Raw genomic sequence first — 22,717 nt, 5'->3', positions numbered from 1 at the left:
TTTGCCAACAAAGGTCCGTCTAGTCAAGGCTATGGTTTTTCCTGTGGTCATGTATGGATGTGAGAGTTGGACTGTGAAGAAAGCTGAGCACCGAAGAATTGATGCTCTTGAACTGTGGTGTTGGAGAAGACTCAAGAGACCCTTGGACTGCAAGGAGATCCAACCAGTCCATCCTAAAGGAGATCAGTCTTGGGTGTTCATTGGAAGGACTGATGCTGAAGCTAAAACTCCAATACTTTGGCCACCTGATAAGAAGAGCTGACTCATCTGAAAAGACCCTGATGCTGGGAAAGATGGAGGGCAGGAGGAGAAGGGGACCGCAGAGGATGAGATGGTTGGATGGCATCACCACCTCAATGGACATGGGCTTGGGTGGACTCCGGGAGTTGGTGATGGACAGGGAGGCCTGGCATGCTGCGGTTCATGGGGTGCTGAGCGACTGAATGAACTGGACTGGGGGTGGGGCTCAGGACTCGTGCGGTGATCCGATGCAGCCGGTGGCTCTCAGGGACGTGTGCACGCTCCGCTCACCGAGCTGTGGTGTGAGTGCCCACTAGTGTTTTCTCGTGGTCAAAACGGCACACAAGTACAAACAAATTCATTAAAATTGTGTTAGGTTAAAAGTGTTCCCTAATGTACCGCTGTCAAATTCAAATAAATTTATATTTTCAAAACAGGGGTTATAACTGAGTATAAGAGCATTTCAAAAATCATGCAGTTTTCTTGTGAAGCAGAGTTAAACTCTCAGTATCTATCATGTTCAGCTGAAGGGTGCTCTTGGCACCACAGAAGCCTGCCTCCACGCTGCACTCACCTCTCTTAACAATTGTTTCTTGCCAGAGAAGAGGTGCCAAGTGCTATAATAAATCTGGAGCAAATTCTGAGTCAACAGTGACCAGAGTCCATATTCAGGAAGCCAAGGAGTCTCTGGCTTCTCAGTACGCTCTGATCTGTCATGAAGTTCACTGCAGAGCTAGGGCCACACGCACCTCGGGGCGGGGCTGTGCCTCTCACAAAACTCTTGCCTGAGCTACAGCCTGGATCTCTCAGGTACTACATTTCAGACCAAAATTACAGCCTGGATCTTTCAGGTACTACATTTCACACCAAACCCCGTAAGTAGCATCCCGACCCATCCGCAGGTATTCAACTGAATCTCCACAAGATGAAAAGCCTCCCCTACAGCACCATCAATGACTCCATCTACCCCTCCTCACACCAAAGCAATATACTACTATATCCACACACTTACGGCTTCATCTCACAGATTAAACATCAAGTTTTAATTAAACTGCAGTTCCTGAAGTGAGTTACCAGGTCAACATAAAAGCAAAGAGACATTAGGGTTATTATACACAGAGTAATAGAGGTTCCAGGCTTCCCTGGTGGCTCAGATGGTAAAGAATCTGCCTGCAATGCAGGAGACCTGGGTTTGATCCTTGGGTTGGGAAGATCCCCTGGAGGAGGGCATGGCAACCCACTCCAGTATTCTTGCCTGGAGAATCCCAAGGACAGAGGAGCCTGGCGGGCTACAGTCCATGGGGTCACAAAGTTGGACATGACTTAGTGACTTAACAGAAAATATAGGTTTTGCTTATACTCGCCAAGAGAACCATTTGGATTTAGTATAAAACATGGAAATAAATAGTATCATGTAGTCAAAACAACCAATTTATTGCCCTAGGCTCTTTCTTTCTCCTAGACACTTTGCTTCCTGGTGCATTGGGATGCATCACATGTTTACATTGTGGGTGTTTCTGAGAGGTACTTCCAGGATTAGCCACTAGAAGTCCTTAGTAATACACATTTGTAGGCTGGAGAAGAGGAGAAAGGCAAAGAGGAGAGAGAACATCATAAAGAGGAAATGAAGGCGTCGGGGGGCATACAGAGGAATAAAAGCAAAAAGATAAAATCACAGAGTCAGAGTTCAGAGGAACTGAAACAGGGAATGCCACAGGGTGACTTATCAAAAACCATCCATCAAATCAGATAAGAAAGCTTTCATTTATGCAGGCAGGTGAATAAACAGTAATGCCAGAACCAAACTTTGATGCGGACGGAATTCACTCATACTTCAGATTAGTTGAGACTTGGCATCACTAGAAGCCTCCATGTTCCTAAACAGGCTTCGGTGAGCTCGGGGCTGAAGCTGGAAATGGCAGAACAGAGCGGGGAAGACAGAAGGGGGCTCTGGGAAGCCGGGAGCTCCCCTGCATCGAGATTAGTAGCAGAGTCAACGCACAGATTTGAGATGTTCATCCCACTGTCAGTTGTTAGCAAAGTTTTAAATTTTCTGCACAGTTCTAGCTTCAGAAGTACACAGAATGTCAACAAGTTGAAGAGCATTTTGATCTTGCACTGCTTTCTGCATGATATGATATTTGGAGAAAGCAAAATTGGTGAAAATTGAGCAATAAAACAGAAGCCAAACACTAAAAAGGAACCCTGATGCAACTACAAAACTATCCAGAAAAAGTATGTAACTACTACCAGTTCATGAATAACACGCCATCCTGGGCTTCTCTGTGTAGAGAGCATGTATACAGCACCCTCGCAGGCACTCAGATGGTAATAACCCTCTTATTTCTCCATTTTATGACCAACCACATGTGATCAGAAGTCTCCTTAGGGAACAGCTCAGGGCCTTGCATGTCATTTTTGCACATGATTTCTGTGGGAAGCCGTATTCCACATTCTCGTGCTAAACAGGCTCCTTTACAGCACATGATCAATCATTTCGCAATATGGTGACCTCAGGGGTGCACACACACCCCCATCGTCCCCCGGGGGCCCTTGGTCATAGCAGCCTCTAGACACCGTAAAAAGTTTATCTGACTTTAGCCAACTATGGCAGCAGTGTGCTTACGTGACACCCTCACACCATCTCAGCATGAAGTTTACTGGAGAGCCATCGTTTCGTAATGAGGTCTAGTTTCTGCTGTGCAGCACGGTGAACCAGCCACAGGTAGACGCACCCCCCTCCCTCTTGAGCCTTCCTTCACCGGTGTTACCTCAGCCCCAGGCCGTCACAGAGCACCGAGCTGAGCCCCCTGTGCCACAAGCGGCTTCCCACCAGCTCTGTCTCACACGTGGTCATGAATACACGTCAGCGACACTCTCAATCCATCCCACCCTCTCCTTGCCCCACTGGGCCCACAAGTCTGTTCTTTCGCCTGCTTCTCTATTCCTGCCCTGCAAGTAGCCTCCTCTGTACCCTCTTTGTAGATTCCACACAAAGCAGCATGAAGTTTGAGTGCCCCGTGGGCTCATATAGTCCCTGTGGTCACTAGAGCAGGAAGGTATATGAGTCTGTGAAAGCTCAGCAGCCAGGAAAGGAGCTCTCCACTGGGGCGGGTGGGCAGCGGGGGGCTGAGAGGCTGGGGGGCTGGGGTCCACGCCCGGCCACTCAGGGAGAGAAGGGTGGGGCCCCAGTGGGATTTCCCCCGTGCCCAGAGTGTTAAAGCTGGCGGGCTCAGAGGCTGCATTCTGGATGCGGGGGAGCATCTCCAAAGAACAGAGGAGGTTTAAAACCTGGCTTAAGCCACCCCTGCAGGAGAAAAGGGGAACTCGGTGAGCAAGCTACTTCCGGGGGCTGTATCAGGAACTTCTGGATGCTGCATGACTCTTTCAAGTCACCAAGGGCCGTTTGGAGCTCCGACTCGCTCATTTAAAACTATTACTACCAAATTAATTAAATTCCAAAAGACACAATTTGAATTAAAATAGTACCACTTTTATTACCATCTCCTTATATCAAGGCTTTTCTCCAAGGGGATCAAGGTGATTTAGAAACTCCTAATTAACAGGCGGTAATTCAATCACAGTATTACTGTAAGGTTGTCATTAGTTTCTCTCAGGTCTGCGGTAGCTAAATATAGATGTTAGTTAACAGAGAAAAGCAACCAGAGACTTCTCCGTAAGGACGAGCAATATATTTTGAGCACCGTAAAGAGTCCACAGTTCTCTGGAACGGCAGAGGAAGGAGGAGGGCAAGGCTACAACGGTGCTCACGGTACAAACCCAGGCCTCCTTCCCGGGGGCAGCCACAGAGCTCACATGCTCCTGCGTCTTCCGCTTTCTGAGTAGAGAGGCCACTCCCTGAGCAAGGTGGTGGGAAACCCAACCTTCTGCTTTTCACTTCGAAATTTTAAACCTGCCTTTATGAAATGGAATAACCCCATCTCCATATACGGCAAGGCTGGTGCTCTGAGGTTTGAGTGCTGTGAAAACGTCCACACAGGGCGAGGTCTCAGCGCATCAAGAGCTGCACACTTCTAGCCTTTGAAGAAACACACTGACCGGGTATTGACCGCTGTGCCCTGAGAATTTCCCGTGCTCTGGGCTGCTGACGTGCGACCTCATCCCCTCTGAGGCAGGGAGACCCCGCCTGCTCCGCTATGGAGATGCACCGTGCCAACAGACAGGGCAGGGACCCCCGAGCTCAGGGTATGCCCCCAGCCCCCCACTCACCGACTTCCTGGGATGCAAGCACGCTCCCCCTCTATCCCCCAGCGGCTAGTCCCAGCGTCTCCGTGCAACAACGGTGTCGTGCACGTGTGTTCACACCAGGCACACCTGCCCAGGGCTGCAAGAACGCACAAAACTGAATTCACTGAGGCGTGCCCTGGGCCAAACGCCACAGCCCACGCCTGCCGGGGGCCAGCTGCCCGGGGAGTCGGCACACGACCCCGGGGAGAGAAGGGCAGGACAGAGTCTGGTCGCGGGGGGGCTCACAGTCTGCGATGCTGCGTGCAGGGCCGGCGGGCGTTGGGGGTGAGGGGTGAGGCAGCGCAGCGGACAGACAGAGACGTGCGGCACCAGGGGCTTCGGTGCGGCCGCCAGGAGCCCTCTGCCCGCTGTGAGCTCGCGAGGTGCTCATTCTCCCAGGACGCTTCTGTACACGAGCCACGTTCCCATCCCGGGGCCTGCGCTGCGTCCCGCTGCCCTCCTGGCCGACCTCCTCACCCCTCCACTCCCCAGCCCCGCGGTGCGGGAACCCCGGTGCCCCCTTCCCAGCCTCTAGCCCCGGGTCCTGCCGTGCCCCCGCCGCCTCGGGCCGCGTCCTCTTCCCGGCCAGGCCCAGGTGCCCTCAACACCTCAGCGTGGGCACTGCCGGACCCTCCAGTACTGACTGGGGGGGCGGCCCCTGCACCCTGCGGTTCTGCCAGCCCCAAGCCTGGCCCTCCTGAGAAGGGCGTTCCATGAACGCGTAGAACAGCCAAGCTCAGGGAAACGCAGGCACCCTGGGACATAGACGGAGGGCAGGAAGGACCCCTGAGCGCTGTGTCCTCCAGACCCAGGGCACGTTCCTTCCCTCGCTCCTTCAGTCATTCATAAACATATTTTGAGTCCCTGCAGAGGCGCTGACGGTGGTGGTAAGCAGGACACACGTGGTCGCTGCCAGACTCAGGCCCAGATCTGGGGGAGGGAGAGAGAGGTACCTTTCAAAAGGGACTCATAACGGATGCGCGATCAGAGCTAGTGATGAGTCTAAGACAGAAGCAAGGCGGGCGTGTGACCCCAGAGGCCCGCCCTTCCCCGAGGGGCACGGGTCGACCCCTGCGCTTCAGTCCCAGCCGGGGGTTGCTGCGCTTTGGCTGCTCAGCCATCTCTGACTCTTGGCGACCCCGTGGACTGTGCCCCCAGGCTCCTCTGCCCATGGGATCCTCCGGGCAAGAATACTGGAGCGGGGGTTTAAATGGCACGTGGTTAGCAAGGCCTAGAATTCATACGCAGAGGGAAAGTCCTCCTCCGCACCTGCCCGAGGGGAAGGGCAGAGGAAGGCTGGTGTTTCCAGAAGGCAGAGCCTGCCCATCCAGTCCGCCTGCTCCTCGCTCACTGAAGGAGGGGCTTGATCTGACTGAGACAGGAGCAGCCGTGCTCAACTCCTTTTCCGAGTCTCATTACCAAGCAGAACTAGGATTAAACATCTGGCTACTATTGCGTAGAGGAGTTAGCTACATGCTTTATTGGATTATAACACAATACCCTGCCTGATGGTCACCACTCTTTGCTGGAAGAGCACGCTGTCCTCGCAGGCACCGTGAGCAAACATGGATTTTCACAGGCTCTCCTCTCCAAGGCCTGCCTCCAATGTTATAATTCCGACACCGAAAGTCTTACTGCTTCAAGGGCCCACTGTCTCGTCCAGGACAGAACTCAGGTGCCCTCCTCTATGGGGTGACAGGCAGAATGGTGCGCTGCGGCTGCTGCTGCTGCTAAGTCACTTCAGTCATGTCTGACTCTGTGCGACCCCACAGACGGCAGCCCACCAGGCTCCCCCGTCCCTGGGATTTTCCAGGCAAGAACACTGGAGTGGGTTGCCATTTCCTTCTCCAATGCATGAAAGTGAAAAATGAAAGTGAAGTCTCTCAGTCATGTCCGACTCTTCCCGACCCCATGGACTGCAGCCCACCAGGCTCCTCCGTCCGTGGGATTTTCCAGACAAGAGTACAGATCCATGTTCAAAACACACCGAGTACATGATCAAAACAAAAGAAGAAAAAGAAAGGAAACCTTTAAAGTCATGATTTAAGCTGCTCAAAGTGAAACTGGAAACCAGTGCATTAAAATACCCTAAGGACTTTTTCCCTGATTCTCATTTTGCGGGGCAGGCAAACTGTCCCTGTAAAGAAGCAGTAAACACGTCAGGGGACCGCTCGGCTCTGCTGTCACCGCGTGTAAGCAGACGCAGGATGTGTCACAGACACGCACCATCAGAATTTCCCTGTATGATGTCATGAACTTTTATTTTTCAGTCATTTAACACATAAAGTAAATGGTCCAACAAAGGTCGGTCTAGTCAAGACTATGGTTTTTCCACTGGTCATCTACACATGTGAGAGTTGGACTATAAAGAAAGCTGAGCGCCGACAAATTGATGCTTTTGAAGTGTGGTGTTGGAGAAGACTCTTGAGAGTCCCTTAGATTGCAAGGAAATCCAACCAGCCCATTCTAAAGGAGATCAGCCCTGGGTGTTCACTGGAAGGACTGATGCTAAAGCTGAAACTCCAATACTTTGGCCACCTCATGCGAAGAGTTGACTCATTTGAACAAACCCTGATGAAATGGTAGGGACCTAACAGAAGCAGAAGATACTAAGAAGAGGTGGCAAGAATACACAGAAGAACTATACAAAAAAGATCTTCACGACCCAGATAATCATGATGGTGTGATCACTCACCTAAGCCAGACATCCTGGAATGTGAAGTCAAGTGGGCCTTAGGAAGCATCACTACGAACAAAGCTAGTGGAGGTGATGGAATTCCAGTTGAGCTGTTTCAAATCCTGAAAGATGATGCTGTGAAAGTGCTGCACTCAATATGCCAGCAAATTTGGAAACTCAGCAGTGGCCACAGGGCTGGAAAAGGTCAGTTTTCATTCCAATCCCAAAGAAAGGTAATGCCAAAGAATGCTCAAACTACCGCACAATTGCACTCATCTCACATGCTAGTAAAGTAATGTTCAAAATTCTCCAAGCCAGCCTTCAGCAATACGTGAACCGTGAACTCCCTGATGTTCAAGCTGGATTTAGAAAAGCCAGAGGAACCAGGGATCAAATTGCCAACATTCGCTGGATCATTGAAAAACCAGGAGAGTTCTAGAAAAACATCTATTTCTGCTTTATCGACTATGTCAAAGCCTTTGACTGTGTGGATCACAATAAACTGTGGAAAATTCTGAAAGAGATGGGAATACCAGACCACCCAAAGTTTGCCCAAGTTCATGTCCATCGCATTGCTGATGCCATCCAGCCAGCTCATCCTCTGATGCCCCTTTCCTCCTGCCTTCAATCTTTCCTAGGATCAGGGGCTCTTCCAATGAGTCAGCTGTTTGCATCAGGTGACCAAACTACTGGAGCTTCGGCTTCCACATCAGTCCTTCTAACGAGTATTCAGGGTTGATCTCCCTTAAGACTGACTGGTTTGATCTCCCTGCTGTCCAAGGGACACTCAGGAGTCTTCTCCAGCACCATAGTTAGAAGGCATCAATTCTTTCGCACTCTGCCTTCTTTATGGTCCAGCTCTCACAACCCTGCGTGATCACTGGGAAGACTGTAGCCTTCACTATATGGACCTTTGTCGGCAGAGTAATGTCTCTGCTTTTCAACACGCTGTCGAGGTTCATCATCGCCTTCCTGCCGAGAAGCAGTCTTCTGATTTCATGGCTGCAGTCGCCATCCGCAGAGATCTCGGAGCCCAAGGAGGGGAAATCTGCCACCGCTCCCACCTTCTCCCTTCTACTTGCCATGAAGTGATGGGGCTGGATGCCATGATCTCAGGTTTCTTTAACATTTAGTCCTAAGCCGGCTCTTTCACTCTCCTCCTTCCCCCTCATCAAAGGGCTCCTTAGTTGCTCTTGGCTTTCGGCCATCAGAGTGGTGCCATCCGCATATCTGACGTTGTTGACTTTTCACAGGTTAGCTTTAGGAAATCAACTAAAATTTAGTTACTACCATCTTGGCTGCATTTAGCTAAACACTCAAAATAGCCAAGACTACTCACAAAGATTTTTTTTTCTTTTGCTTTAGGCACCAGATAAGTGATTATTCAACGCTAAAATTATTTTCCTGTCATATAATGACAGAAATTATATGTCACCTGGACTTCCCTGGTGACTCAGATGGTAAAGTGTCTGCCTACAATGAACCCCCACAATGCAGGGGTTCAATCCCTGGGTTGGGAAGAACCCCTGGAGAAGGAGATGGCACTCCACTCCAGTACTCTCGCCTAGAAAACCCCATGGACAGAGGAGCCTGGTGGGCTGCAGTCCACGGGGCTGCAAAGAGCGGGACACGACCGGGCGACTCACTTTCACCTTCTTTCTTTCAATGGCGTAAATGATGGTACCACACTCTACTTGCTCTCTCTAACGTAGGAGTGCCATAATGATAAAGAAAACTGGATCAACAGTAATTTCAAAGGAAATAAAGATTTCCATAAGAAGACAAAGGATCTATAAAAAATACAAAAATCTCCACATAAAAATCGGTAACAGTCCTAAAGATTCAACTAATATTAAACGCAATAGGAAAATAGATGTTTTAAACTACTTAACATGTTATTTTTAAGTTAATAGATAATTAAGCTTGTAGAGTTAAACTTAACTCCTAGCACATTACATTGTCCACCCACTGAGTTGACTGGGAGAGTAATTTTCTTATGGTTCAGAATTTTAAATGCCTTAATTAAGCTAGAAAAGACTTTAAAACCATTATGAAGTGCTATTTTTATCCCTGATAAATTCGTGTGGAAATAAAATCAGATTTTTGGTGTCAAGGGTGGTTATTTTAGTGGGGTGAGTGGCATTAATTATTTCCCTGCAATCTGGGGGAATATGAGTGAACACAACAAAAACCAGGAGCTGTTAAAACAGACTCCCGGGTGGCGGTTCCCGCAGTCCGGGCGGCACAGCGGTTGGTGTGTGTGGTGGGGAGTTGCCACCAGATCCGTCCCGGCTGCAGGCGTGGGGTTAGCCTTCCCCTCCGCACAGAGACAAGAGGCATGAATCCACGGGCAATGCTAGCTTTCATGTCTCATAAACCTGAGGTCAGATGTCAACAAAATACACGCTTAAAATACACAAACTACCAACTGTTATTGACAGGAGAACATCCAGCTGCAGAGAAAAATTACTGCCACCTCACTGTTTAGAAGATTGTGGAAAAACACCTTTTAAAAATTTTTCAGGTCATAGCTAGGGGCATAAGAGACAGGAAAAACGTTCAGAAATGAGTACATCTTACTGCCAAGAAGTGACGTCTGAGGTGACCCAAGTAAGTGTCAACAATTACATGTAGTACTCAAGAAACAATCTGAAACGTATGATTTTCACATAGCTCCATATTTTCCTATAGCTTTCATATAGCTTCATATTTTCATATAGCTTCACGTTCATGGAGCAGATTCCATCCAAATTATCCCATTTGTTAGAGAGCTGTCTTCTAAAATGTGATTGTACATCCAGAGAGTATGTGTCCACGAAAACAGAGGAGTTCATCATTGCATTTACAAACTAATCTATGAGCAACCACTAACCATTTTCTACCTGTATCCAAGTAATTTCAATCTTTCCAACTCAACTACAAAGAAGACTTGCAACACTGTCAAACTTCTCAATGGAAAAGCATTTGCTGTTCTAAACTACACAAGAACGGATATTGATAAATCACATCCATCTGATGAACAGATCCTGCATTTGCAAAGTCAGGGAATGATATCAGAACATAGAGATGCTACACAAAATTCTGTTATCCCTGAAACTTATCTTCTCTCTCAACTCCAACCTGAGTATAGTGATGAGACACAACAAAATATTAAACCATTCATCTTTTTGATGAATCTTTGACAGAAGAAAAATACTTCTGAAAAAAAAAGAAGTTTACCTGTGTGACTCTTCCTGGTTAGTTGTAGTCAGCACTGTTAAAATAATCACTTGGGCAAAATGTCCCCATTTAACTGGCTGGAGAATGTTCTGAATCCTGCACGGAGCCAGATGGCAGGGCCAACCACCGGCTCGGGTGGCCAAGTGAGCCACTGTCCCAGCTGGGATGAAGAATCACCAGGGGTTCGTGTCCCCAGCTCCCCACCATCCCAGGAAGACCAAGATGAACAGCGAAGGCGCAGCTCCTGGGTCCTCCAACGGTTCTGTCCCACGGCCCTGCAAGCTTATGGCGAAGAAGAGGAACACACTGACCTCTCACAGTGGCCAGAACAGGCTGGCACGACCCCCTCGGCCTCCACAGCACAGGCTGGAGGGTCAAGGAGAGACGGGGTTCCCTTCTGGGCCCAAGACCGTGGCAAGCCAGCGGGCTCCCAGACCGGGGTGGAGGTAGGGAAGTGGGCTGAACACATCATGAGCCCTGAAGGACAGGTTCTAGGTGGGCCAGTTTTCACTCCTGTGGCTCTGAAAGGGTTCAGAACTCACACGCTCCTGAAGACACACAAACTATCACACGCTGAAAGCCGATTCAGTCCTCTGTTTCTGGACCGTCACTTTCCTGGTTTGAAAAGGATCTACAAAGCTGGCTGTAGACACAGCACCAGGCTGCGGACACCACCCCAGTGAACGCAAACTTCAGGACGTCAAACAGATCTCCAAACTGGCTGTAGACACAGCACCAGGCTGCGGACACCACCCCAGTGAACACAAACTTCAGGACGTCAAACAGATTCTAGAAGCTTAAAAAAAGCACTCTCTTTCAAGGAAGGGTTGTATATTATTCATGGTGTTTGATGTATGTTTCAATAGCAAATCAAATGTCAAACAAATTCTGCAAGCTTTAAAAAGCACTCTCTTTTAAGGGAGGGTTGTATATTATTCATGGGGCTTGATGTATGTTTCAATAGCAAATCAAATTTTAATCCTGGAAAACTTCAAGTGCTAGCAGACTATATGCATGGGATACACGCCCTGAAAATTATTTCCCCTGCTCCTTTTTCCCTCTCTTGGCAAGTTCTATGCTTAACATAGGTGCTTTATCAATCCCAACACACCGGAAGGAGGTCACGTGTCCAAGACGCTCTAAGAAGAATGTTACTGGCCTAACAACAGCACTCAAAGTACCGACTCCCTTTGTCTTCACAGCCATCACGTGACCCTAGGTTCTTAGAGCTGCCACTGCTAACCTCCAGGTGCTATCTGGGGAGGTCTGTCTTTCTGGGAATCCAGGAGGTGACAAGCCATGGGGACCCAGCCACCGCGAGCCGCGTGGGGACTGCAGGGGAGTGTAACGGGAGGGCCAAGGGTGTTTTTCTCCCAGACACACTGCCATAGGTTATAAATCATTTGCCCTGGGGGCTTTCCACCTACTCAAACAGTGAGTTTCAGAGGCTGGGTGAAAAGAAAGAAACAAAAAAACAGCTATTTCGTAAAAACAGAGACACTTCTCAGTTCTAAAGGCCAAATTAGATTTTCATTTGGGTTCCCACCAAAACAACAGAATTGAAAGTCAGGATTTGTCAAGAAGAAACTCTTATCTAGATTAATCTCAACATCGCAAGACTCAACCCATGCCTGATCCCAGAGCATCAGCCTTAGAGGAGGGGAAACGCCCCCCACTGCCCAGGGCTGGGCCCGGGGTCTGCAGCCCTAAGGGAGGACGCGGGACGCGGGGAGCCGCCCCTGGGAACCTGCGGACGGAGCCAGGAGACCCTGGCGCAGACCAGCCCCAAGGGCACCGCAGGGTGGGGCGCACAGGGGGACCGGCTTTAGAAAGAAAGGAGACTCGGCCGCCGGCCGCTCCCCAACCAACAGCGCCTCTCAGAGGAGCGGAGGGACAGAGTCTGAGAGGCCCGGCAGTTTACCACGGAGCTGAGCGATGACAAGCCAAAGCCATCAGTGAACTGATGGACCAGGTTCACCAACGGGAGCTAAAGGAGGGACGGCCGCCTCCCACTCAGAGAGCCGGGCGGCCGCGTCCGCTGTGAGAGCCGGGAGGCCGCGTCCCCTCGCTCGGGGGACGGCCGCGTCCCCTGTGAGAGCCGGGAGGCCGAATCCCCTGTGAGAGCCGGGAGGCCGCGTCCCCTCGCTCGGGGGACGGCCGCGTCCCCTGTGAGAGCCGGGAGGCCGCGTCCCTCCGAGAGCCGGGAGGCCGCGTCCCCTCCCTCGGGGGACGGCCGCGTCCCCTGTGAGAGCCGGGCGGCCGTGTCCCCTCCGAGAGCCGGGGAGGCTGCGTTCCCTCCGAGAGCCGGGCGGCCGCGTCCCCTCCGAGAGCCGGGCGGCCGCGTCCCCTCGCTCGGGGGACGGCCGCGTCCCCTGTGAGAGCCGGGCGGCCGCGTCCCCTGTGAGAGCCGGGAGGCCGCGTCCCCTCCGAGAGCCGGGCGGCCGCGTCCCCTCGCTCGGGGGATGGCCGCGTCCCCTCCGAGAGCCGGGCGGCCGCGTCCCCTCGCTCGGGCTGCGGGCCTGGGCAGACCTCGAGCCCGCCCCACAGGCGGAGGCGCTGAAGGCCTGAAGGAGTGACGCCCGGAAGCTCATCCAGTCCGGTTTCCTCAGAGCCCGATGGCGGCAGGAAGCCGGCGGCGCACACCAGGATAAGGAGGCGCGCGCGGCTCCCCCGCGTCGACAGGCCGCGGACGCACCGGGCGCCGGGCCCAGGAGACCAGGTTGTTGCTGATGGAGGGCGCGCCGCCTTCCGGAGACGCACACAGGCTCTCTGAGAGGTGGGTCTCTGAGGAAAGCACTCAGCAAACAACCCAAGGGGGCATCTTCAGCCTCTGAAGAAACACACTTTCTGGTCAAAAAGAGGATGTATTTGTCAACAGTAAATGCTGAAGGAACAGTACCAGAGCAAAATCCCGTATTCAGAGGAGAAGCTGATGTGGACATGGGAGGCAATCCGTCAGCTCGTTCACAGGAAGTGAAAGGACGACCGTGCTCCAGCGATCTTAGTTTTATCAAACATCTGGTAGTGTTCTTCTGCGTAAAGCAGAAGAAAATAAACTTGAAAATAAAGTTCCCTTTCCCCGAGCTTTAGGCCTCAGGTATATTTTATATACACTTCCTGCTAGAGTCAGTGAAATAAAGTGTTCAAGACATAAGCACTCTGGGACTTCTCGGCAGTCCAGGGGTTAAGAGTCTGCCTGCCAGCGCCAGGGACATGGGTTCGGTCCCTGGTTCGGGAAGATCCCACATGCCCTGGGGCAGTGAAGCCTGTGGGCCACAACTCCTGAAGCCTGCGTGCCCTGAAAGAGAGACCGCCCCAAGGAGAAGCCTGCACACTCCTAGAGAACAGCCCTGTTTGCCCCAACGAGAGAAAACCCTCAGGCAGCAGCGAAGATGGGGCAACCAACACACAAGCAAGCAAGCTTGTTTGGTCTCTCTGGAAAGAGCAGCAAGGTGCTAACGGAGAAGCCAGAGCAGACCCCCCAGTGCCTGGTCCCAGGCCCCATCCAGCCGCCGCCGCCCCGGGGCTGGTTCACAGGAAACCCAGCCGCAGCCTCCTGCGTCTCGCCTGCCGACACGGGGCCACTGCCCGGGTCACTCGGGAACGGGAGGCCAGGCCTCCGGTGCAGCCGGGGACACCGGGGCCGCTCAGGCCCGTTTACTGCTTCCCGTCTGGAGACAGCAGTCGACGAGCTGGGGGAGTGCGTCAAGGTCTGCGTCCCTGTCCTCCCGGACACACGGGCCGGGCATCACAGGGCACCGGGAAACACCGTTGCTGAGGCGCTTCCGGGGCAGCGGCCAGCCCCTGCCAGCCTCCTTCCCCCGTCGCTCTCACTGAGTGTCTGGGGTCTGCATGTGTGTGCTTAGGAACAGGCGTCCTTTGAAGGTTTCTGTGGAGACGCTGGAAACGAGAAAAGCGGACGAGAGACCCGGTCGTGCGATCACCAGCATCTGCTCCCAGTAAAGCGCCATCTTCTCGAGGCGTCTCGGTCTCTCTGCTCCCGGAGGCTGAGGGCAGCCTCTGCGTCTGATCTGATGGGACGGGGGACGCCATCCGCACGGCCAGCCTTTAAACATCTCCTTCCCTTCCCGCGGGCTGAAGTAGGTCAGCTGTACGGTTCTGATGATTCCAGAGAAACTGCTCCTGGAAGCGTCAGTGGCTGGACCTCCTCTTCTGAATTAAACTAGAGCCTCCGGGTTTCTGCTCTTGCTCCTGTAGCAGGGTATATCCACCTTTCCCCCAATCTTTCCCCCTACCCTCTTTTTAGCTCAGTCTTAGCCCAAGGCATAATGCTCTGTTTTTCCACAGTTATAAAAATTGGGAGAGTTGACACCGCCAATTAAAAGATGCTTTTAATGTCAGGTTCTGTGGCAGAAGTGTGATAAAAGGGGCCACAGAGGAGAAGGGGATCAACGGGAACCTTATTACACATCATCTCTGCTTGGTCCAGATGGGCCGGCTCCATCGACCATGAAGTGTGATTTCTCTCTTCCCTGCACCAGGCAGTGGCCAGACCAAATACAGGAAACCGTATCAGCAACACAGCAGAGCACGCTTGATGCTGGCTTGTCTGTGTAAGGACAAAACCCTGCACTGCACGTCATTTATTTAAAGGACCTTGCTTTATCTAAGAAATATGCAAAGCCATCAGGTAGAAGGGACAATTATAACTTATGTAAAAATATTCACAGTGAGCAAACATGCTCTTAGACAAAGCAACTTGTTCTTTCTTTTTTTAAACACTAAAAAATTAGTGTTCTCAACTGGATAAATGGATTCCCCAGAGAGTGCTCTCTTAATTAAGCATGAAGGCAATTAAAATCAGGATTTTTGCAGAGCTTTAAAAGATGGAAACAAATTAACTTAAAACAGAAAGTGGAGACAAAGGAACTGCATTGACAGGAATGAATTCATGGGTATCTCCGAGCAGATGGCGGCGGCTAGTCCACTGCTGAGCGTCAACACCCGCGCTGTCTCTGACGGAGCCGGGCATCCTCTCCTCTCCGTTTTCCCCTTCTCTCCTCTCATTCCCCATGAATTCATCGTCAGTTTAATGACAATGACTGAAGCATATTGCAGAGTGCAGAAACATGGTAGCAAAATCAGGAAAAACACCTTTTGCTTTGAAAAATGGTTGCGTGATAAGGACACTTAACATGAGCCTGGAGAAGGCAATGGCACCCCACTCCAGTACTCTTGCCTGGAAAACCCCATGGACGGAGGAGCCTAGAAGGCTGCAGTCCATGGGGTCACTGAGGGTCAGACACGACTGAGCGACTTCACTTTCACTTTTCATTTTCATGCATTGGAGAAGGAAATGGCAACCCACTCCAGTGTTCTTGCCTGGGGAATCCCAGGGACAGGGGAGCCTGGTGGGCTGCCGTCTCTGGGGTGGCACAGAGTCGGACACGACTTAAGTGACTTAGCAGCAACATGAGCTCCACCCTCTTAACCTGCTCGGTGGATAACACACTCCTGCTGACTAGAGGCATGCGTGGTGCACAGGTCTTCAGTGAGGAGGCTTCGGAACTAAAGCTTCATGCCTGGTAATTAATGATGCCCCACTTCCTCTCCTCATAGGCCCTGATAATGACCATTTAGTCTCTGATTTTATGAACTTGACTACATTAGATACCTCACATATGTGGAATCCTGCAGGGCTTGTCTTTTTGTATCCAGTTTATTTCCCTGAGAATACAGCCCTCAAAGACCAACTGAAAAAATTGTAAGAACTTTCTTCTTATGTAACTCTTCACAAAAATATGTAAACTTCCAATGTTTTCTGTTGAGGAAGAATGTTGACATCTTGGTCTCTATGTATTAGTACAGATCTCAATTTTTTTTTTAATTAAGCATAAAGTAGTTGGTAAATCTGAAACAAATAAGCAATAAGAGCTGGGGAGCTGAATCGGTACTTTCATCAACACTAAAGGGTAAACATCGTTTTGGCATAAAACAGTGATGAATGAAGTCACGTCGGTGGGAGGGGGAGGTGTCCTAAACCCTGGGAGGACCGTTCCAGGAGTGCTGGGTGTCACAGAGGACCCACGCGCTCACCAGAGTTTCTTACTCAGGTTACACAATCCTGATCTTCTTCAACCCAGCCTTTAAACCCACGAGAGAACACGTTCAACCGTGGTATTTAATTCTCAGCTGGTGATGCAGTCAAGTTGATTTACATAGGCTATGAGTAAAATCTTTAGATTTTCTGTCTCTGAAGTAATAATATAAAAGATATACTTATCAGATTCCTTTGAGTGGAACTTGATCTACTGAACACAGTCCTCCCTATTTTAAGCTCATCAAAGCTGCCTTTTAACATACACCAAGGGACTTCCCTAGGAGAAGGCAATGGCACCCCACTCCAGTACTCCTGCCTGGAAAATCCCAGGGAAGGAGGAGCCTGGTAGGCTGCAGTCCATGGGGTCGCTGAGGGTCAGACACCACTGAGCGACTTCACTTTCACTTTTCATTTTAATGCATTGGAGAAGGAAATGCCCACCCACTCCAGTGTTCTTGCCTGGAGAATCCCAGGGACGGAGGAGCCTGGTGGGCTGCCGTCTGTGGGGCCGCACAGAGTCAGACACGACTGAAGCGACTTAGCAGCAGCAGCAGCAGCAGCAGCAGCAAGGGACTTCCCTGGGGGTCGAGTGGTTAAGAATCTACCTTCCCATGCAGGGGACCTGGGTTCAGTTTCTGGTTGGGGAACTAAGATCCCACATGCTGTGTGGCAACTAAGTCCATGTGCTGTGAGCCACAACGAGAGAGAAGCCCCAGTGGTGCAATCTGATAGCCAAAAATAAAATAAATAAATGCTAAAAAAAAAAAAAGAAACACCAAGGTACGCAAGAAGAATTGTTCTCCACCTTCATGGGGGAGCAAGAATCAGAAATAAGTTACCTGGGACTCCAAGAGGCCCCCCGAACCATTTCAGATCACGACTATTGGAGCTATTTGGGCTTTATGGGCAGGCTCATCATTCACCTGCAAGCCGCACACACAGCTCATTTTCCTGACCTGGACTATGGGGGATAAACTGGACAAAGAGGCTAGCTGGGCCCTAAAGCTGGTTCCAACGTCACCGCGATGCACCCCTGTGTTTCCATCTTCTCATCTGCACGATAAAGGCGGGTGACCTCTGAGCTCTCCCTCACCCAGCCCTCTCACAGCCCCCAAATCCTGACTCTGAGCATGACCCCTGATGGCTCAAAAATGTGCAGGAACTCCCCGGCCCACACGTCAGTTTCCCAGGACACCTGCTTCCCATTCCTGAGCGCGTTTCACTCTGTGATCCCGCCCGCAACAGTCTTCCTCCTTCCTTTCACCTGCCGAAGTCTGACTCATTCACAAAGGTCAAGCTCAAAGGCCAATGCTTCCTTGAAGCCTTTCCAGGCCCTAAACTTTAAACTGACCTTTCTCTCTCATAAACATCCAAGTAATTTATTTCAGTTCAGTTACTCAGCCGTGTCCAGCTCTCTGTGACCCCATGGACTGCAGCACACCAGGCCTCCCTGTCCATCACCAACTCCTGGAGCTGGCTGAAACTCAGGTCCATTGAGCCATCCAACCATCTCATCCTCTGTCGTCCCCTTCTCCCGCCCTCAATCTTTCCCAGCATCAGGGTCTTTTCAAATGAACATTTTCAAAATCACTTACCTATTTTAAAGTATCTAGCATCTCTCCTCTCACTATCTAGGGATACACGTCCTCTCTTCCACTAAGCTATAACCTCTCCCAGGGAAGAAAATCCCCCTTGTTGTGACCACACAGCGGCTCCCACTCTCCGGACCAGCCTGTCTTTATTTCTAGCCCATCTGCCTGGTTTAAGAAGCTGTCTGAGCTTGACTTCTTCCTCTGCTCCCGAGCGACTTTGACACCCACCTTCCCGAGTGAGGTCCCAGCCTCGAACCTCGCCACTTCCAGGACCCAAGGAGGATCTACAAATAGGCTGAGACAAACACGATCTGGATCATTCTGAAGACTTGTCTGTTGGTGGGAATCGTAAGGGCCCTCAGGACACTCTGGGGCCCATGGGCAGGGTTATCACACTGCTGATTATCTAAACAGGGACACTGAAAGGTCCCTGTGAAAGGAGGTGGGCTGTTCACAATCTCGCTGGGGCCGGGGGTGTGCAGGCAGGCTCTGTGCCCCTTCCTGCCTCCACACTGCCCACAAGTGCACAGTCGGCCCCTTCCCTGCCTCTCCATTTTCACAGAGATGGGCACGTTTCAGCCACCCTAGTTCCCTCAATAGTTTACACACAGGAAAAGGACCACCATCTTGAGAGCATAAGCACATATTCAAGCCACCTAGGTGCTCTCACTGGGGGCACCTCCAGGGTGAAGGCGGGCAGTAATGCAGGGCTTGGGGGGGGAGGGGGGCATTGCCCACACGACACCTACGCTTGGCGTCTTCAAACTACAAAGGGGAAGTCAGCAGAAGGAAAGAAGGTCTTACTTGGAGTCTTCAGACTATAAATGGGAAGTCAGCCAAATGAAACAGGATCTTATTTCCAAGGCTGATTTTGGGTTAAGCTCAATATAACATCACAAAAATAGAGGCTATCCAAGACCTTACTACATTTCCCATCAATATTTCCTCTATTCTTTAGCTAGCTTTAATAAATTAACTGTCAGAAGGTGAGAAGTAATTAAGTCACCAATAAATGGACTATGAAATATTACAAGAGCTATACTATTGCTGTAACAATGTGACAATTTTTAAATGCAAATTATAAAAATCTGAATTTAATTTCAAGTACTTTATGGCTTAGTTTATCAGGGGGAATTAAAAATAGAACAACTCACTAAAGCTAGGGGTATAACACAGCCCAGATATTTAAACATTATGTAAAACTAATTTCACAACTTTAAAAATTCAAGCAAGCTAATTGTCTTATCATTTCTGCAACAACACAATTGTAAAGTCACGAGCAAATTGGAATTACATAATAAGCATTATCATCCACCAGCCCAGGGAGAGGGTAGGGTAGGAAAGCAAGGGGTACTGAGCGACTCCTGTGCCAAGTACCGCGGCGGGTGCTGTCTCAAGTGCACCAGGATCCCTCCTGCTCTGCCCCCAGCCCGGACCAGGTCCTGGTACCAACCCTCGCTCAGCTCTCACCTCCCTGGGGCATCACAGCCCACTCTCAGGGAGGTCCTGTTAAACAGGTTACCAGGAAGAAACGGTGCTGTGAGACCCGTGAAACACCCAAGCGGGTGAGTCATCTTAGAGGCTGGTCAGCGACACAGATCTGCAAAACAGCTGAAGATCCTATTTGTGGCTTAAGGTTTAAAAGCATTTACAGATATCAGCTACTTCTGTTGGCTTCTCATAAAACTGACCAGGCAGCCTGAGTCGCGGCAAGGAAAGGTTCTTTAGACTTCTCCATTTTTCCTATCTTTCCCTTTTCTCCTCAAAGTAATCTCAGCAGGAGCTTCTTGTGTTTTTCCCTCCAGATGCCATCCTAGCAGACAGGACAGCTCCCCCGTGTTCATGCCTGCGGCCGCTCCAGCACCCAGCATGGAGCGTCCCCCCTGACCCCCTGAGGTCTACAGACATCTCTGCCCCGCAGCCCTCCCGTCGGGGGTGACTGCCACTCTCCGCAGCGTGCCTGCAGGGTCCACTGTTTGGTCCTTATTTATCTGACGTCCCCATGAGCTCTAAGCTGGGGAGAGCAGGAGATAGCAAGCATCGGCCTCAAACGCCACTTTTTTCCTTAAGCTAATGAACTGATGAGCTGTTCAAAACACTGCATTCTTATTATTGGTGGGAATGTAAACTGGTACAGTTACTAGGGAAAACGGCAAGGAAGATCCTCAAAGAACGGAAAATAGAACTAGCATAGGATCCGGCAATTCCACTTCTTGGAACATATCCAAAGGAAATGAAAGTGCTAACTCAAAAAGATAGCTGCACCCCATGTTCTCAGCAGCATGACCTACAACAGCCGAGACATGGATACAACCCAAGTGTCTATCGACAGATAACGGAGCTGTGAGACAGACATGTATCTGCATACGCACGTATTACACATATAAATATTAGTCATAAAAAATGAAGAGACCCTATCATCTGGGACAGCACAGACGGACCTTGAAGGCACGCGTGTAAATAAGTCAGAGAAAGACAAGCGCTGCATGACCGCTCGTACACGTAGAGAGGAAGACAGAAACAAAAAGCCAAGCTGACGGCGAGAGAGACGGGGCTTGTGGTCCCCAGAAGCGGAGAGCCGAGAAGCGGAGGAGGGCAGCCAAGGGGCAGACGCTCCCAGCTGCAAGACAAAGACGTCCTGGGAATGAAACGCACAAGATGACTGATACGCAGGAAACCTGTCAGGAGGGAAAACGAAGAGCTCTCATCACAGGAAAAATGTTTTTCCCTTCTTCTTTATTTTTAACATTATGTCTATTTGAGGAGACAGATGTTCACTGAGCCCACTGTAACCAGCTCACAACGTGTGTGAATCAAACCATCAGGCGGCACGCCTTAAACTTACACATGAAAGTCAATTATTTCTCAACAAAACCGGGGAAAGAAAAAAAAAAACAAACACTGCATTGTTCTGATTTGCACTTCCAAACCTTATTCACCCAAAGACGTCAATGAATAAGGCCAAGTGGAGAAGCCCAAGAATAAAAATACTTCCCGAACTTTCGCTTTAGGGAATAGTACTCCATGGCAAGTCAGTGCGAGAAACAGGGCACGCTACGCCCTTCAGCCTTTGGAAGGCCACTGCCAGCAAACAAAAGGCCCCATGTAGGCCCACAGAGACGACATCTGATTGCTTTTAGTCAAGCTGGTATTTCCCTAAATTATTTCAACACGGAATCCTTTCTCCCTGGGGACACCTTAACATCCCACCAAGGCTCCTCAGCACACAGTGTGGGAAACGCTGATCGAAAGCCTTTTTCTTCTTTTCTTTAAATCGTATCAAGTCCTCTGAATTGCCACTTTCTGATCCACTTATGGAACAGCAAGCAAACATTTCTGCTAAACTTCACGAAGCCCCTCCCGATCCGTCTCAGACCACAGCAGCCTAAGGCAGAAGCAGCCTCCAGTCTTGTGGTCTGAACGCCCGCTTCGAGGGTGGAGGTGGGGTGGGTGAGGCCTGTGGCCTCTGAGCACAGGTGGCAGCCTCGCCCATCTGAGAGGGGAGCGTCCAACCCCACCCTCAACCCTGACCGCTGGCGCCAGCAGGGGTTCAGATAGCTGCAGCTACACCATGAGCTCCAAAGGGCGGTGCTCACCCGGCAACGCCTCCCTCAGAGTTACAATCAATCAAAAAGGACAGCGAGAGCAGGATGAGATTAAGAAAATGCAAGACAGACCTCAAGTGCAAAAATGCAGCATTCTGGGTGTCCCGAGGATTCCTCACTGACACTAAGCTGATTACCAACCATGGGCACCACGGGGTGGCTGCTGTCAGGAGGGAGGGCATTGCACGGTCCAGGCACGTGGTGGAGACACCTGCCTCTGAGGGTATTTAAAAGGCATTTTAGAAAAAAACTAACTTTCTCACCTCTGCCAGTTTGAAAAATGAAAACAAAATATGGGTGAATCAATGGCTGGCTGCAGGCAAAGATTAAAAAAAAATCCTTACTCTGTGTCGAAAATTGTGTATGCTTTAGAAAGCAATTCAGATGTATTCCTAAAAAGCTGACTACTATTTGATGCAATGGAGGCACGTGTCTGAGTCCTGCTTTCTAGAACAGCAACAACGGAACACTAAAGTCTTTCAAATGCAGCAAGGTCTGGGCAGTCACGCTTCCAGCACAGATAAAGGAAAGTCCTCAGCCAGAGCTCCTGAGCACATCAAGGGTACTGGCCCGAGACGCCTCTCTCCCCCGGGGCACGCTGAAAGTGGGAAGAGCCACTCACCACGTCGTAAGTCGTCACGATCTTCTTCAGAACCTCAGGCACGATCCCCTGCAACTCCATGGTGGGGTACCGCTCGCTGAGGTTCAGGACCACCAGGGGCGTGTTATCAGGTCCCAGGAAGCGGGGAGACACCGCCAGCATGCACTGCATGAGGTTGGCCACGGAGGAGAGGCCGCACAGCTCCTTGAAGGACACCACTGCATTCTGCTCAGTGGGAAGAAAGAAGGCGCTCTGTAATGCAGCAGGGGCTGAGTTTCCCGAGGATGCCGTACTCGACGCACCTGGTTATCCTGGGGCTGCCTGGCGCAACGGTTAGTGTCAGTGTTACGACAGACGTGGTTAATGATTATTTTATCCTGGGGAAAAGGGCTATTTTCCAAAGTAAACGTAGTCATAGACATTTGTAACACCAATTTATCCAAAGGGCAGAAAAGGCAAACAAGTCAAATTCTT

At 50.6% G+C, this 22,717-nt stretch overlaps 1 protein-coding gene across 4 annotated transcripts in view; it reads right to left on the bottom strand.

The window, feature by feature from the left end:
* PLCL2 (phospholipase C like 2) overlaps nucleotides 1-22,717 on the bottom strand; it is a 213,320-nt gene that overhangs the window by 64,897 nt on the left and 125,706 nt on the right. For 3 of the 4 annotated variants that reach the window (XR_001918544.1, XM_018053147.1, XM_018053158.1), the window contains exon 3: nucleotides 22,265-22,468. The exons of the other annotated variant lie outside the window; for it this stretch is intronic. Coding sequence is in view for 2 of the 3 variants with exons in the window: in XM_018053147.1 (XP_017908636.1) it covers nucleotides 22,265-22,468 (204 nt within the window). In the remaining variant the exon portion in view is untranslated. The remainder of the gene's footprint in view (nucleotides 1-22,264; nucleotides 22,469-22,717) is intronic. 4 annotated transcript variants of the gene reach the window in all.

Source organism: Capra hircus, chromosome 1 (assembly GCF_001704415.2).
Source record: "Capra hircus breed San Clemente chromosome 1, ASM170441v1, whole genome shotgun sequence".
In the NCBI taxonomy this organism is placed as follows: domain Eukaryota; kingdom Metazoa; phylum Chordata; class Mammalia; order Artiodactyla; family Bovidae; genus Capra; species Capra hircus.
The sequence above is the reverse complement of the archived record's forward strand: the minus strand, read 5'-3'. Positions and strand labels throughout refer to the sequence as shown.